Source organism: Meriones unguiculatus, chromosome 2 (genome assembly GCF_030254825.1).
Source record: "Meriones unguiculatus strain TT.TT164.6M chromosome 2, Bangor_MerUng_6.1, whole genome shotgun sequence".
NCBI lineage: Eukaryota > Metazoa > Chordata > Mammalia > Rodentia > Muridae > Meriones > Meriones unguiculatus.
This window is the reverse complement of record NC_083350.1, coordinates 84,843,637-84,860,900: the sequence shown is the minus strand read 5'-3', so window position 1 is coordinate 84,860,900 and position 17,264 is coordinate 84,843,637. Positions and strand designations below refer to the sequence as shown.

Below are 17,264 nucleotides of genomic sequence, written 5' to 3'. Positions count from 1 at the left end.
TTGCCAATATTTATTTGAAGTCCTCCAAAGTACAGTACTAACTGCTTTTTCTAAAACAAAAGAATTTTGACTGCCTTTATCAGAAGCCAAGTTCTTAATACCCTTAACGATAGACCAGTCCACGACTGTAAATGCAGGGTCATTGTCCGAGGAATAGATAGTGAGTGTTTCTCTGATGCATCTTGTCCAAGGAACCATTGGTCGAGGACAAGTGCGTTGATCCCCTTTCTCACAGGGTGGGTAACTCACTGGAGATGTAGGACTGTCATTCTTAACTCCCATAGGAAGGGACAACAATATCTCTCCAATGTTCCACTTTGCCTGGTTGCAAAGGGAGGCTTGAACTGCCACCCCAACTTTAGAGTAGTCGGCATTCCGACCTATGACCAGGACAGGGGAGGCTGGTAAGCAGTCCTGATAAATACTCTCTCTGGTAAAGCAAAGAGGATGACCTTTTCCCATTCCTGAAAAGTTAAGAGTCTGTTTTACTTGCATTCCTTCAAAAGCAGGAAAACCCAGCAGCCAAGTGTTGTTGACATAAACAAGGACTTCAGGATCATCCCAGGAAGCTGGATGTAGTAAAGGTGGATCAGGAACGTACGTCCAATAAGCAGTCATCTTGACTGGAGGGGTCTTCATTGACATCATTATCATTGTCAGGAGAAAACTCCTCATCCATTTGTCACACCAGGCATTCTGGTAGCCATCGAGCTGCATCATTTTCCTGTGAAAAAACACAGACAGCTCCCTGTCCCCATATGAGTACAGGGTCGGGTCCATGCCATTGATTTTTTTCCCCCCTTAGGAAAGTTTGTTTATTTATTTGCTTGTTTTTTTTTTTTTTTTTTTACTTTTTAAAAATTTTTTATTAATTACACTTTATTCATTTTGTATCCCCCCATAAGCCCCTCCCTTCTCCCCTCCCCATCCCACCCTCCCTCCCCTTTCTTCATGCATGCCCCTCCCCAAGTCCACTGATAGGGGAGGTTCTCCTCTCCTTTCTGATCTTAGTCTATCAGTTCTCATCAGAAGTGGCTGCATTGTCATCTTCTGTAGCCTGGTAAGGCTGCTCTCCCCTCAGGGGAAGGTGCTCAAAGAGCAGGCCAATCAAATTATGTCAGAGGCAGTCCCTCTTCCCATTACTATGTAACCCACTTGGACACTGAACTGCCATTGGCTACATCTGTGCAGGGGTTCTAGGTTATCTCCATGAATAGTCCTTGGTTGGAGTATGAGTCTCTGGGAAGTTCCCTGTGTTCAAATTTTCTTGTTCTGTTGCTCTCCTTATGGAGACCCTGTCCTCTCCAGCTCTTACTATTTCTCACTTCTTACATAAAATTCCATTCACTCTGTTGGCCATCAGGCTCAGCATCTGCTTTGATAGTCTGTAGGGCAGAGGCTTTCAGAGGCCCTCTGTGGTAGGTTCCTAGTTTGTTTCCTGTTTTCTTCTTCTGGCTTTCAGAAGCCCTCTGTAGCAGGTTCCTAGGTTGTTTCCTGTTTTCTTCTTCTTCTGATGTCCATCCTCTTTGCCTTTCAGGATGTGGATTGAGCGTTTTAGTTAGGGTCCTCTCTCTTGCTTAGTTTCTTTAGATGCACAGATTTTAGTGGGTTTGTCCTATGTTGTATGTCTATATGAGTGAGTATATACCATGTGTGTCTTTTTGCTTCTGAGACAACTCACTCAGGATGATCCTTTCCAGGTCCTACCATTTACCTGCAAATTTCATGATTTCTTTATTTTTCATTGCTGAGTAATATTCCATTGTATAGATGTACCACGATTTCTGCATCCATTCTTCAGTTGAGGGGCATCTGGTTGTTTCCAGCTTCTGGCTATTACAAATAAAGCTGCTACAAACATGGTTGAGCAAATGTCCTTTTTGTGTACTTGAGCCTCTTTTGGATATATGCCCAGGAGTGGTATGACTGGATCTTGGGGAAGTGCTATTCCTATTTGTCTGAGAAAGCACCAGATTGATTTCCAGAGTGGTTGTATAAGTTTACATTCCCACCAGCAGTGGAGGAGGGTTCCCCTTTCTCCACAACCTCTCCAGCATGTGTTGTCACTTGAGTTTTTGATCTTGGCCATTTTCATGGGTGTAAGGTGAAATCTCAGGGTTGTTTTGATTTGCATTTCCCTAATGGCTAATGAAGTTGAGCATTTCTTTAAGTGCTTCTCTGCCATTCGATATTCCTCTATTGAGAATTCTCTGTTTAGCTCTGTTCCCCATTTTTTAAGTGGATTACTTGGTTTGCTGCTTTTCATCCTCTTTAGTTCTTTATATACACTGGATATGAGTCCTCTGTCAGATAAAGGGTTGGTGAAGATTCTTTCCCAATCTGTAGGCAGTCTCTTTGTTTTGATGACGGTGTCCTTTGCTTTACAGAAGCTTTTCAGTTTCATGAGGTCCCATTTATTGATTGTTGCTCTTAGAGCCTGTGCTGTTGGTGTTCTGTTCAGGAAGTTTTCTCCTGTACCAATGAGTTCTAGGGTATTCCCCACTTTTTTTTCTAGCCGATTTAATGTGTCTGGTTTTATGTTGAGGTCTTTGATCCACTTGGACTTCAGTTTTGTGCAGGGTGATAAGTATGAATCTATTTTCATTTTTCGACATGTAGACATCCAGTTGGATCAGCACCATTTGTTGAAGATGCTATCTTTTTTCCATTATGGTTTTGGCGTCTTTGTCAAAGATCAGGTGTCCATAAGTGTGTGGATTTATTTCTGGGTCCTCTGTTCGGTTCCATTGATCCATCATTCTGTTTCTATGCCAGTACCATGCAGATTTTAAAACTGTTGCTCTATAGTACAACTTATGATCAGGGATGGAGATACCTCCAGAAGAACTTTTATTGTAGAGGATTGTTTTAGCAATTCTGGGTTTCTTATTATTCCATATGAAGTTGAGAATTTTTCTTTCCAGGTCTGTAAAGAATTGTGTTGGTAATTTGATGGGAATTGCATTGAATCTCTGGATTGCTTTTGGTAAGATGGCCATTTTTACTATGTTAATCCTGCCAAGCCATGAGCATGGGAGATCTTTCCATCTTCTGGTATCTTCTTCTAATTCTTTCTTCAGAGACTTGAAATTTTTTTTCATACAGTTCTTTGACTTCCTTGGTTAGGGTTACTCCGAGGTACCTTATGTCATTTGTGGCTATTGTGAAGGGTGTTGTTTCCCTAATTTCTTTCTCAGCCCTTTTGTCTTTTGTATACAGGAGGGCTACTGATTTTTTTGAGTTAATTTTGTATCCGGCCACTTTGCTGAAGGTGTTTATCAGCTGTAGGAGTTCCCTGGTAGAGTTTTTGGGGTCACTCAGGTATGCTATCATATCATCTGCAAATAGTGATAATTTGACTTCTTCCTTTCCAATTTGTATCCCCTTGATCCCCTTCAACTGTCTTATTGCTCTAGCAAGGAATTCCAGAACTATGTTGAAGAGATATGGAGAGAGTGGGCATCCTTGTCTTGTCCCTGATTTCAGTGGGATTGCTTTAAGTTTCTCTCCGTTCAGTTAGATGTTGGCTATAGGCTTGCTGTATATCGCCTTTACTATGTTTAGATATGTGCCTTGTATCCCTGATCTCTCCAATACTTTAAACATGAATGGATGTTGGATTTTGTCAAATGCTTTTCAGCATCTAGGGAGGTTTTTTTTTCTTTTAGTTTGTTAATATGGTGGATCACATTGATGGTTTTCCATATACTGAACCACCCCTGCCATACCTGGGATGAAGCCAACTTGGTCATGGTGGATGATATCTTTGATGTGTTCTTGTATTCGTTTTGCGAGTATTTTGTTGAGTATTTTTGCATCAATGTTCATAAGGGAGATTGGCCTGAAGTTATCTTTTTTTGTTGGGTCTTTGTGAGGTTTAGGTACCAAGGTGACTGTGGCTTCACAGAATGAGTTTGGTAATGTTCCTTCTGTTTCTATTTTGTGGAATAGTTTGAAGAGAACTGGAGTTAGCTCTTTTTTGAATGTCTGGTAGAATTCTGCACCGAAACCATCAGGTCCTGTGCTTTTCTTGGATGGGAGACTTTCGATGACTTCTTCTATTTCCTTGGGGGATATAGGACTATTTAATTGATTTACCTGGTCCTGATTTAGCTTTGGTAAGTGGAATCGATCAAGAAAATTGTCCATTTCATTTAGATTTTCAAATAAAACAGGATATTATAATTTCTAATTTTGGCATATTTTTTAAATTTATGTTTTAGAACCAAATTTTAGGTAGATTTATATAGGCAAACTTTATAGTTACCCATTTTAGATTTAACCTTAAAAAAAAAAATAACCTAAACAAAGGGACTAGGTAAAACTCAATCTTGTACTCAACTATATTCTTTAGCATAACTTTAATTATGCTCTTTTTAGACTAAAATCAAAGCAAAATTTTTAATTAAACATAATTTGTAAAGAGGCTAGCAAATCTTATTAATCCTTTCATATTGTATTAAAACTTAACAGCAAAAAATTGAAGGACAAAAGTTTTATTTAGCATTAAACAGAGAACTAAACTTAGCCTGCAGCCCTCAGCAAAAATGGACTATTCTGGCCATACCAAATCTATAGGCCAGAAAGAAACAGCATTAAATCATTTATTTAGGTACTGGCAGCCAGGCATATATTTTATATAATGGTTAACAATGATCTGAATATAACCCTGCATAACCCTGGGCTAAAATGGAACTGTTGTCTTTTTCTCCTGTAAAAGTGCATAAGCAAACATTTTCCATTGAAAAATCTCCAGCCTTTTTAAATGAAGAACAACGTATCTTATAGTTTTTTTACATGATATATTATAATAACTGCAGTTTTTGTTTAATTGGCTCAAACAGCATGACTTGGTTTTACTTTCTAAAATTAATAAAATAAATACCAAGGTCTTTTGACCTCCCTTAAAAGTTTGAGAAACTGTTTTAAGTTTTTGTTAGACTGTCCAAGGGTTTTTATTTTAAAATACCTGATAAATTTTAAAATGTTTTATAGAATTTAACTCTGATGGTCCAGGACCAAACTCAGAGGTGTTGAGTCAAACTGTCTCATGTCCAAAAATATTAATATGGTCAGTCAGATTTTAAAATATCATCAGTTTGTCCAAAAATAAACACATACACACATAGAGACATAGCTAAGGAACATAGAAATCCAACATTGTCACCTTGGAGTAACCAGAATACTCAAATACCAGGACTTGACCAGCCCCTACCGGACACAAGTCCCACAGATTCCAGAAGGAGTGGACCCCCTTATAGGTGGTCCTCTCCACTTATACAGATACCAGAAGGAGCAGAGCCCCCATGGCCCTCTCCACAGCTTCCAGATGGAGAACGGGCTCCAGCAGCCCTCTTATCACACAAAATAGGGTCCCAGCGACCATCTCTCCTGGTTCCAAAAGAGCTGTTATGGGCCTCTTCCCTGGGAAATGGCCCTCCATATTCCCTTGACCAGATTGGAAACTCTCCAAGTTTCCCCAGACCTCGAGAACAAACCAAAAACCAGAAACCAAAACAGACAGCTGGCAGACAAAAACAAAAAACAGAGACAAAAACAAATAACTGTGGTACCTGCTTTTTAAACATTTAAATATGTATATATATATATATTTTTTTAACCTGTTTTTGTAATATTAAAACAAAGCATCCTCTTTAGGCGTGAAATCATAAAGCATATTTATAATGTTAAAAGTCAAAACAAGACTTTAAAATTTACCAGTGCAAACAATCCAATTTTATTATTGTTATTTATTATTATTATTATTGTTGTTGTTGTTGTTTTAATTTTAATTTCTCTAATTCCCTTAATAACTGAACTTGTTCCCTTTCTAATTGGACTTTCTCTCGGAGAACAGTAATATTTTCCTGCAGTGGTCCTGTATCTCCTGCACATGTGGCAGGGAAAGCCACGGGGGCAGAGGGCACAGGAGTCAGTCTGAATTATAAGACTTGGCAGTTTCTTCCTCTGCCTCCGTTTTATCCTCACTATCTAGCTCTTAAATTATTTTCTGCTCTGAAATTACACAAATCTGTTTGAGCTCCTTTATGAACATTTGAAATAAGCTTAGAAGTACTTTTTTTTCCTGCCTGCTTGGCTGCCCTAATTTCTCCAAGCAACTCTTTAGCTTGTGGGATCAGATTTTTCATTTTATCACTCTCATGCCTAGGATTCAGCATGTCTCTAATTAGAGTCCACAGAGAAAAAGTTATAATAGGTACCTTCTCAGGACTATTATTAGCGTAATATTTTTGCAATCTTTCCCCTACCCTCCCCCAAGTTTCCAGATTGACGGTACCTTCAACTGGGAACCAGGGACAAACTTCATTTCCAACTAAAGGGGATAAGGGCGTTTCTCCCAATTCCTCGCATTTATTAGCATTGACTTTAAAGTCCTCATAAATAACTCCCTGGTACTGCTGCCCCATGATTGTCCTGCCTGCCTACCTTGTCTTCCTCCGTGCGATGGGCGGTCGTCAAGAAGCACTTATTTTACTTAGGCATCCGGAGCTCCAAAAACCAGCATTTCTCACTTTTGCCCCTCATTTTCAAGGTCCCTGTTCGGGAGCCAACTGACCCGTCCCGAGGGCTAGTCTGACAGGGTCCACCTGAAAGAGGGAGTGGAAACTGGGGGACAGAGACGCCAAGAATGGAGACAAGATTCCTGATCAAGTCTCAGTGTACTGAACGTGCAAACAACACTTATAAAGCAAAGGGCACAAGCAGATTTTTTTCACAGTAGCAACACATCTGTGCCACCTGGCAAGGCAACCAAGAATTCACTCAAGGTCACACAATTCACACAAAGTCTGCTGTCTGGTTCCCAAGGTTGCAGGGAGCTTGCTATCTACTTCTCAGGCTCAGAGCACCCAGCCTGCAGAGACCACCAAGGACAGTCTCTGAGAAATGGAACAATGGATAAGACCTGCATCTGCCGAGGCCAGGAGGCAGAATTCCAATTACCAGACTCCTGCACTGGAGCAGCTCTCCTCATCTGCTTCTCTCCGTAGGCTGTACAGCAGTCTGTGCCCCATAGTTATGTCTGGCCACCTGTCCTCAGTGAGCCAATGAAAACAGCCCAATTAAGGTCGAATGCAGGAAAGGAGGCTGCGTTTCTCTCTCTGATCTGGGCTCTTTCAGATGCTTCTTGGTGTTTTCTGTGTCTTATCTACAATAAAAATTTCCCCCAGATCACAGAGTGGTTTCTTTACTGTACGCTGGTTTACAGTGCGCTCCTTAGCTCACACTGACCTTGAACTTCAGAGACCCTCTCATGCCAGCCTCCTGACTATTGTGATCACAGATATGAGCCATTTTATCTAGTTCTTCATGCTGTTCAGATTAAATAATATTTCTGTTTCTAGTGCTCTACCCAAGAGTTCTACCTGATTGTCAAAAGCCTGTGTCACCTGAAGTCAGAGTTTGAAGCATTAATGCCTGCTGTTAATTCCCACGTACACTCAGACTTACTCCGAGCACTCATCTTAGAAATTCCTGAGCTCCTTAATCCCGTGGAACACTACTTTAAGATTCTGAATGAACAAGCTGCCAGGTAAGTGCAGACCTCCACTTCTCCCACCAGCGACCATCAGCCAGTGAGTTTGCCATTGTTGTATAAAGTGCTTAAGTATGTTGTAATTAGAAGCATTTATAATTGTTTAAACTCAGGTAGTTCAGTCTGCGGCAGACGAAGTGCTTCCTCGGGTATCAGATGATAAAAGGATAAAGTTCTCCTAAAGGGAGTTAGTGGTAGTTCATTAACTCAAAAGCAAGTAGCAAGTGGCCCTTGTCCTCAGTGTTTAGATACCCAGGGGTGATTTTTCATATGTTTAGAATCTGCAGTTGTCTTTCTAAGGGTGTAGTTTATGGTGTATCTCGCAGGGAGCTGAACTTGCAGTTGCTGTTATTTTCTGACTAGGCAAATGAAACGAAAGTTTTATTTCTTGTTTTCACTATACGAATTGTGAATAAAGTCCAATCCTCAGAAGTTAAGGAATGTTAAGAAATGTCAATCCTCAGAAATTAAAGAATGTTCCAATAAATATTCAGAGGCAAAGCTGGAGTCAGAATCACATTTTCCTGAGTTCCAGTCTGTTGGTATTTCATCTTGCTACAAAATTGATAAGTGGTCTGATTAATATGCTTCAATATATGTATCTGCATTTTTTATATTTTAGAGTCGGTGATAAAACTGAATTATTCAAAGACCTCTCTGACTTCCCCTTAATAGAAAAGAGGAAAAATGAAATTCAAGAAGTCATTCACAGCATCCAAATGCATTTACAAGAATTACGAAAAATATTAAAACTTCCTTCTTTACAATATGTGACTGTATCGGGACAAGAGGTAATGTCAAACATGCTTTGACTTTATATCAGTTTGTCTGGAGTAGAAAAGCTATTTTATAATGTAAGATCTATGGGTAGGTTGTTATAAACAATGCTACAGAGAAACTACCGACCTAGACTGCTCCACGGGCAGAACGAAAGATTTACTGCCATTGAAACTGCCAAGGTCATTTCTCAGGGCAGAGAAAAGAACGAAGTGGTGGAAAAGCAAGCAGATTTCATATGACAGTCAGCAGGGAGGGGATCTGAGCTTATACGCATGGTCCAGGTTGATCCGGGTCTATGTTCCCTTGCTGAGGTGGTTGACCTTTGGGGGACCACCAAATGGTAAGGAATGTTAAGGAAGATCCCTGGAGGATCAAGGCTGGTTCCTGGTGAGCAGAGAGCACCCTGGGAAATCTGGTTTTCTAGTGAACAGAAGCCTTTAGGCTTATTTACCTTATAACAGTCCTTCTGTTTACCTGGGCAGAGGCAGAGTCTTTCTGTTTAGGACAACGTCACCAACATGGTCATTGCGGACAAAGTAAGGCTTTGGGCCTGACAGTTGTAAACGTCATTATTAAAACCCTTCTGTCTTTTTCCATGGAAATGTGCAATAATAATCCATTTTAATAAGAAATCATGGTAGTGCTTTATTAACGTTTCAATAAATTCAAGCCACTTGATGCTACCTGGGCTTTGTTGCATGCTGAAGCTATGTTACAGAAGATCTTAGTTATTATGAACGGAGCCTAGGGCCCAGATGAGAGGCTGGCCTTACAGATGAAATGGTGCCAAGAAGACCACGAACACTGTGGATTGCAGAGTGGTTAACCGGCAGCACTTCTTCCCAAAGTTTTGTTAAACAAGGGTGGAAATGTATACTTAGTGAGTAGTGCATAGATTACAGTGTTTGGAATGGGTTTTAGGATGTATTCTTGTTTTTGAGGTTGGTATTAATATCTGAATGAGAACCATTAAAGAGAGAAATGCTTTAAAAATGTATTTGGAGCTTTCAGTCTTCTGCATTTTGAGGCACTCTCCTACTACTAAGTCTTTTAATATTTGTATTTGCTGTGAAAATTCTAATTAGAGGAATTTCAGAAATTTTGTCTTGTGAAAATGATAATTTCTACCAGATGAACATTTTATTTAAAATTTAAAAATAGTTTTTTTTTTTTTTTTTTTTTTTTATCCTTGGGGGGAAGCTTTGTTACAAGGAGCCCATATTTGCTAATCCCTGACCTCCACTTCCCACGTCTCACAACTTGCCTGCCATTGTTCTGCTGCTGTAACTGCAGGGCTTCCTGCTCCTTCTCTCATCAAACAGCGAAGCCATGGGGACAAAGCGATGCCCCATTCTTGTAAAAAGTTCATATTCTCTTCTCTGTGCCAACAGCTGCCGCACCTGTGGCAGTGGAAAGTGCCCACCTTGCAGTTTCTGCCGTTATAAACTCCCGCCGTACCGACTTGAGGCCACCTCTTCGCACTTGTAGGCAGGAGAGTGCATGCCTCTGGCTGGGTCTGTGGCACAATAGAAACTTGAACTTCATAAAGCACTTACTCTGGTCACCTCTTTGGTGAGAACAGTGTGCCTACATTTTCCAATCATATGTCTTAATCCTTTACTCTCTGTATTTTAGCGAATGCTTTGACAATACATAACTGTTTGATACAAGCAATTAGAGTGAGCAGTGGTGTGCTTACCACAATGCTCAAGACTGGGCACAGGGAGCAGATGACCCGCTGACCTAGGTTAGCCTATCTGCCTTCTAGGTAAAGGTTTGAGGATGTTGCACTGAGCAGACATTTCAAAGAACCGAGCTCTGCACAACAGAACAAAATATTCTTGAGAATTTGCACAGATGTTGACTATTTTTGTTGTTTTTTTAAATTTTATATACCTTTATTTTATGTGCATTGATATTCTGCCTACATATCTATGTGGATAGAATGTCAGATCTTGGAGTTACACACAGTTGTGAGCTGTCATGTGGGTGCTGGGATTTGAACCCAGGTCCTCTGGAAGAGTAGTCAGTGCCCTGAACTGCTGAGCCACCTCTCCAGCCCCCAGATGTTGACTGTTTAATTGTATCTTGTTTCTACCATGTGCTTGTGACTTTGGCAGATTACTTGTAACCTACCTGCCACTGTTGTTGTTCACTGGTGAGATTCAAGTCGCAGTTCTTTTGATGCAGTTACTGACTGTATGTGGTAGGGAAATGGGGTCAGGTGTCATGGTGGGAAGCTGAGTGTCAACGCCAGTTTGCTCACTTCCGTGGCACATGACCATGAAGAGCCCCTGCACTGTGAGACTATTGGGAGGAGCATGTACATGAAATTCATGAGCATACCTTGTCATCAGATCATTACTTCCCAGTATTATTCGTGAGGTAGGGAGGAAACTCCTCTTTCATGTGATTTTATACCCCCATGCTCTGTCTCTACATATCCCTGTCTACATGGCCTTTGTAATAACATTTAAAAGCCTGTTGACATAGGCCACACAGAATATGAATCTTGCTAAGCTTGGACAGATAAATGGGCCAGGCTGTCAAGCTAATGTTTTGACAACATTCTTTTTATCTTAGCTCCTGGGTTTTAAATATTCATTAGCATGCTAAGTCTTATTATGTATTTCCTCCTTAAGTACTGGTTTGCAAGGAAGTCATGAATGAAGAGTATTATATAACTTTACATAGCTTACCACTGTGATGGTCATATTTTATGACAGCAATGAGCTCTTAACCTTAACCAAATATGGATATGGGGTGATAATTAGATTTGAGGCAGCATTGATAATGATACTATTATTAAAGGAAAAGAAGAATAATCTTGAGAAAAAAAATTGTTCATTCACAATGTATATTCTATCCAGACAAATATTTTTTGTGTGTTATATCCAAAGGGAAAAACCTCAAACATCCCAAAAAAGCAGGCCCACTGACATGGTCTATAATGACAATCTTGGCTCAGCTCAAGTTGGACTATAGGACTTCCTGCAAACAGATAAAAGTTCTCTTTCATCATTCCAGAGGAACCTGTGAAGTGTCTCTGTCTGTCAAGAATAGCCATTTCCCTTACTGACATGTACCTATGGTGCATAGTCCCCCACCCCACCCCACCCCTACCCTTACCCCAACCCTAAACTTCCAGGCTCGTCCAGTTCACAGAATCCCCTCCCCCAACCCTACAGCTACCAGTTTTTCCTTATAAGCCAAGGATTTTTCTCTGCGCCCACTCTCCCCCCTGCCCTGGCCCTTGATGGTGTGCTGTCTCTTCTCTGCTCCAGAAAGGTAGCCATGCTGCTTGTTCTTCCCCAGAGGCCTCTGGCTATTCTTTCTTCCATATAATCCCAGCAGAGCAGGCAGATCTTTGTGTGTTCAAGGCCAGCCTGGTCTACAAAAAGTCCAGGACAGCCAAGGCTACACAGAGAAACTCTTGTCTTGAAAAACAGACAAACAAAAACTCCTTACTTCCACCCATGAGTCTGTCAGATTGGTGGTTTCTATGTGCCTTTGCTTGCTGTATGCCTATCTCTCTGTTAAGTTTTCCAAATAAGAAACATTTAAAGTTATTAAGGGAAAATAAGATGAAGTTAGGGAGAGGAGAAATGGGCTGCATGTGATGCTGATGCAGGAAGCAGGCGCTGGAACACAGCCTGGCTGTGATGATATGGCTAAAATCCAGCATCTGGGAGGCAGGGGCAGGAGAGTCAAAGTTCAGTGTTATCCTTGGCTGTTCAGAGAGTTTGAGATGAGCCTGGATTGTATGTATCTAAAATCAAAACAAACAAGCAACCAAATGGTGGGAAGGATTATGAGAAAACCTAGCTGTTATGTAGTTTGAATAACAATGTCTGACATTTAACCAAGACAGAAGTAGGTGAGAGAGCAGAACTACTCATGGCAGAATTCCTGTGTTAATGTCTGGGTGGTGGAGTTGAGAGCTGCAGAACAGAGCATTGCTGTAAGAACTTGGAGAGCTTTCTAGAAGGTGCATCATTTTTTCCAGTGGCATTTCTTTAGCAGTAGAACTCATAAACAGAGGGCCTGCCTGCGCATGCTTAAGGTGTTTGGAAGAAGGACTACCTGGAAAGAAAAGCTCCTGTCTGGGACCAGTGCAGCAGGGCACAGTGTGAAGGCATGCTGAAGAGCTTAAAACCTGCGGACAGGCCTGAGACCGCCAGTGCTTACCCAACAGGCCAGGCGGGCTCCCCTGGCTCGTGTTTCGCCCCCATTCTTCATGCTGTAAGCACACTGACTTGATGCAGCCGTGGCCGTCCCTACGGTGGGCCTTTGATGGCTGCACGGTTCTCATGGTGCACCTTGTTTTATGGCTTTTCCAATGTTCACCGTCCCTTCACTACCAACTCCCATGGGTTAGGATCTTTTCTTCCTGTAGCCTTGAAATTTGATTCTTGCCTTTGATGTAGTTCCTCGTGGAATTAGTTCATAAAATGCCACCAGTGTGCCTTTCAAGAGTATTTCTTAACCCAAGAATTATTTAGTATAGTTAGTAATTTCATTTTTTTCACAATAATAAGTAAGTTTTGTTTTTTTCCAGTTTATTTGTATAACTACAGGGAGGTTTTAGACTGTTAATTCTTTTTTTAAGACACATTTTATTTTTTAATGATTTTTACTTTTATTTTAAATGCATTGGTGTTTTCCCTGCATGTGTGTCTGTGTGAGGGTGTCAGGTCCCCTGGAACTGGAGTTACAGACAGTTGTGAGCTGTTATATGGGTGCTGGAATTGAACCCAGGTACTCCAGAAGAGCAGCCAGTGCTCTTAACCATTGAGCCATCCCTCCAGCCCTATACTGTTAATTCTAAACTATAGAATTGAGTGTGGCAGATTTATTATTAACTGTATTAACCAATTTTTTTATTTATATGAGGATATCATTAGTTTCATTTTTTTGCTTAGTATGGAAATTAGTAAGTATTAACCATTAATGTATAAACTACAGTGTTTTTTAGCATAAAATAAATCAAAGACATGACAAGTACACAGTTATATGCATATCATAAAATAGAAAAATGAAAACTTTATGAAACTATCACAGAATTAACCAAAGGGGTTCTGGATCATACTGTGTGCAGTGTAGCTGAACAAAACACAGATTTATTCATGTGCGTGTGTACATGGTCATATATGCAGGTGAGCACTTGAGAGGGCACATCTCTGACTCAAGCTACAGATGGGGTGTGGGAGAAGTTGACATCCTTTACTTCCGGTTCATGTCAGATAGACTCACTCACGGAGGGAGCAGAGTTGGGGGTATGGAGGTAGTCCTACTATCAGCTCAGGGAATATTGTGCGAGAGAGAGTGGAAAGAACGCAAGAGCCTACAGATAAGACGGGCTGCAGTGCTGTGACCTGGGCTTCCATTGTGGATGGAAGTGGGGCGCACGAGGCCCCAAGGCTCCTTACCCAACAGTTGGCAGTTGATGGCTTCCGGGAGAGGGACCACTAGCAAGCCCATTATGGTACAAAGGGTAGTTCCAGACATGTGTCCAAACAGATGGGCTTGGCTAGAACCATTGGTCACAAAACAAAAGGTAGGAATATGAGAAGGGCCTGTAAGGAGGACTAACGAAGGGTGAGAGAGAGAAAGCAGCGTGGAGTAAACATGCACCAAATACGTGTGTGAAATTGTCAAAGAACAAATTTTATCAGTAAAATGAGTGATTTTTTTTTTTTTAAAGGTAGAATTCTTATAAAGGAAAATGTATGTTCTTGTAAGGGAAGAAATGTCTTTGTGTTAGAGAAGTCAAAGCTGTCTTTCTCATGATATTTGTAGGCTTCTTATGAAAACTGTTCCAAAAACCCTTTTCTGTGTAGGTTGGGGCACCATGTATCTCAAACAAGTAGAAGAGAGTAATTGAACGCTCTACGTCTTATGTATGTAGAGCTAGGAAATGACTCAGTGTGTAAGAGCCTGTGCTGCACAAGCATGAGGCTGTGATCCCCAGCACCTGTGCAAAAAGCAAAAGTATGGCTGCCTTTACGTGTACCTGTGCCTTCAGCTCCGAAGAAGGATGAGGGCAGGAGACTGCAGGATACACAGGCTTGCTGCCAGGCCCGCTGAAACAAAGGGTCCCGGGGTCCCTGAGAGACCTGGGAAGTAGGACAGAGAGTGACAGGGCAGAACATCCAGCCTGTCCTCCTCTGCCTCCACAGTTGTGTGACTGGGCACACTCAAGCTCTCTCTCTCTCTCTCTCTCTCTCTCAACACACACACACACCACTGTAAACTTAATCTGACTGAGTAACAGAATTAAGATGCATGGATAGTAATGAATGAAAGATTATTAGAGAACACCAAAATTCCCTCAAGAACAACACTGGGTTTATTTTTAATGTTTAATGATGTGTCACACCACAGATTCCAAGAAGGCTTATGACATGTGATTGGCTGCCTATTTTAATAGCTCACTGTGTACTTGCATTTCCTTTAGTTTATGATTGAGATGAAGAACTCGGCTGTATCTTGCATCCCTGCTGATTGGGTGAAGGTTGGAAGGTAAGTTTGAGGCCTTTTGTCACTCCAGCATGATTTGGGGCACGTGAGTCTGTGCTGGTAGACCAGTACCAGCCACGTCATTGAAGCAAGAGCGCTTTTGCTCCTTTAATTTTCGTATGAACTTTGAATCAATGAGATGATTTTATTAAGCTGTTTTTTATATTCATTTAAAAAATTTTGAAGCACATATTTTTAACATTTGTTTTCTTATTTATTTATATATTAAGATTAAAATTGCATTATTTTTTTCTTAATTTTACTTTCTTCAAAGGCTTCAGCAAAACTTTTTGGTCTTTTGAAAATTTATCGTATCGCCACTGTTTCATGAACAGTTTTTCCATAAATTAGATATCAAAATCAAATTTTGCTATTTAAGCTATGCAGAACATATTTTAGTACATTTTCCCCCTTTGTCAATTACTCTTTTGCCCCATGGCAGTGAGCACACAGGGAGAATTTTAAGAACCTCCAACTGGAAGATGAAAATGGTTGTTTGAGTTTTTTGATGAATGCTTCACCTGACATTTCTTTTAAGAAGCTGAAATTTCATTTTCTACTTCACTGAGCTTCGTGTTTCTTTATCCTCAGTGTTTTCCTTGGCACATAGTTATAGTGGTTACTTCTTTTTGTAACTTATCTGTTGAACTGATTAATATAAATGATAACAATATTAGAGAACATTTTGTCCTTGGATAGCATCAGTCCCTTAGAGGGGACTCATTCAGGAGAAGTGTGCACTTTTGATAGTGTGCTGGCTGGAATATTTGTTACTGCTCTTCTTCCTATGTTTATACAAAATACTAAAGTTTGTCCAAGATAATATTAGGGAGGCATGACTTATGGTGAAATGAAGAAATTCTTATGTTAAAGATGAAGGGAAATTTTGACATGGTGACATAATGTGTTATTAGTTTATATTAATTAAATAATGTAATTATTATCCATTGCCATGGCAATAGCTACTTTAGACATAAACATGGGTTTCTTGAACTCACATACCTTGTTTTTCCCTTACGCCACTGAAGCTGTAGATGTGAGCAGTGTTGACTTGGGGGATGGTTTTTATCCTTGGAGCATCCTTCCCTGTATTGACTTTTGTCCTGTGTGACAGGTAATGAGTCAAAACGTGCTTTATGAAGAGACATCGCTAATTCCCATATTGCTGTGTAGAACTATAGCTGAGATGTCTCACTAAGCTACTCTAGAAGGAAAAGCCGTGGTAAAGCACTTGCCAGGACTCTAGCTCATGTGATTGAAGAGCAACAAATAAGGTGGAAGTTGATGCTTGTATCTTCTGAACTTGCAGTAAGAGAATTGCAATGAATGAATAAAGCCTTTTGGTGAGGGCTTGTTACCATTCAGTCTCTTGATTGGCTGCTTGATATCAGGGTGGGTTCGAGTATCATTAAACCATCTCCAGCAGCCGGGTTGAAGATAACTGTGGCACTGTGATAGGAGTTGGGGAGCAGAGACTGGGGTGCACATGGCCTTGAAGAGCTTTTTTAAAGCCTATTTCCTGTGGTTAGCTGTCGGCAGAAGCAGCGTCCAGCCCTTGTGTCTTCATAACTAGGTACTCTGCTAAATAGTCCTCAGTGTGCCTGTGAGGGGCCGCTCTTAACAGTCTTTGCTGTACTGGGGTCCATACAAACTCTGTTCCATTTGTTCAAGTCATTGACACTGGTACATGGCCTGGTCAAGGCCTTGGCCTAACATCTCCCACTGGGGACACTAGCTCCCATATACTGTCTATTCCTTCTTGATGGAGAAGGTGGTGTATGCTCAAGCCTAGAGGAGCTCATGGACTTCTTCCCATCCAAGGCCACTGGGCCTGAAGAACTGTCTTTTTTCATTTTGGATTCATGCCCTGACCTTCTTTGTGATGTATTATTTTTCTTTTTGCACTGGATTATGCCAAACATAAAAGTATAAAATCTCAAGAGCTATACAACCTTCACCAATATGTCCACATAATAGAAAGAAAAAGAAAACCTTTACCAGTGAAGTAAGTTTCAACTCTGACTTTGTCATATGGATGTAATTTTAAGAACATTTTAAAAGCTTCCTGAACAGAGTCATATTGCTTAAGAGTCAAATTCGGGACCATAATTAAAGAATACTTTCTGTTTATGTTCAAGGTTAATCAGTGAATAATAACTGCTTTAATTTTCTGAAACGATGGCAGCATTGATTCTTTTAACCTTGATTTTTGTCTTTTCCCCTCCCTCTTGTAGCACAAAAGCTGTGAGCCGCTTTCACCCTCCTTTTATTGTAGAAAACTACAGACGTCTGAATCAGCTCCGGGAGCAGCTAGTCCTTGACTGCAGCGCTGAATGGCTTGATTTTCTAGAGTGAGTTTGCAGTGAACAATAAGCTCTGAATCTGTGCTCTGAGAAATAGACCGGAAATT

At 40.7% G+C, this 17,264-nt stretch overlaps 1 protein-coding gene across 5 annotated transcripts in view; it reads left to right on the top strand.

Moving 5' to 3' along the window:
* The window catches only part of Msh3 (mutS homolog 3), a 148,770-nt gene that overhangs the window by 82,510 nt on the left and 48,996 nt on the right, over positions 1–17,264 (top strand). For all 5 annotated transcript variants that reach the window (XM_060377772.1, XM_060377771.1, XM_060377775.1 and 2 more), the window contains 4 exons: positions 7,365–7,552; positions 8,178–8,346; positions 14,793–14,857; positions 17,089–17,205. In XM_060377772.1, the coding sequence (XP_060233755.1) occupies positions 7,365–7,552; positions 8,178–8,346; positions 14,793–14,857; positions 17,089–17,205 (539 nt within the window). The remainder of the gene's footprint in view (positions 1–7,364; positions 7,553–8,177; positions 8,347–14,792; positions 14,858–17,088; positions 17,206–17,264) is intronic.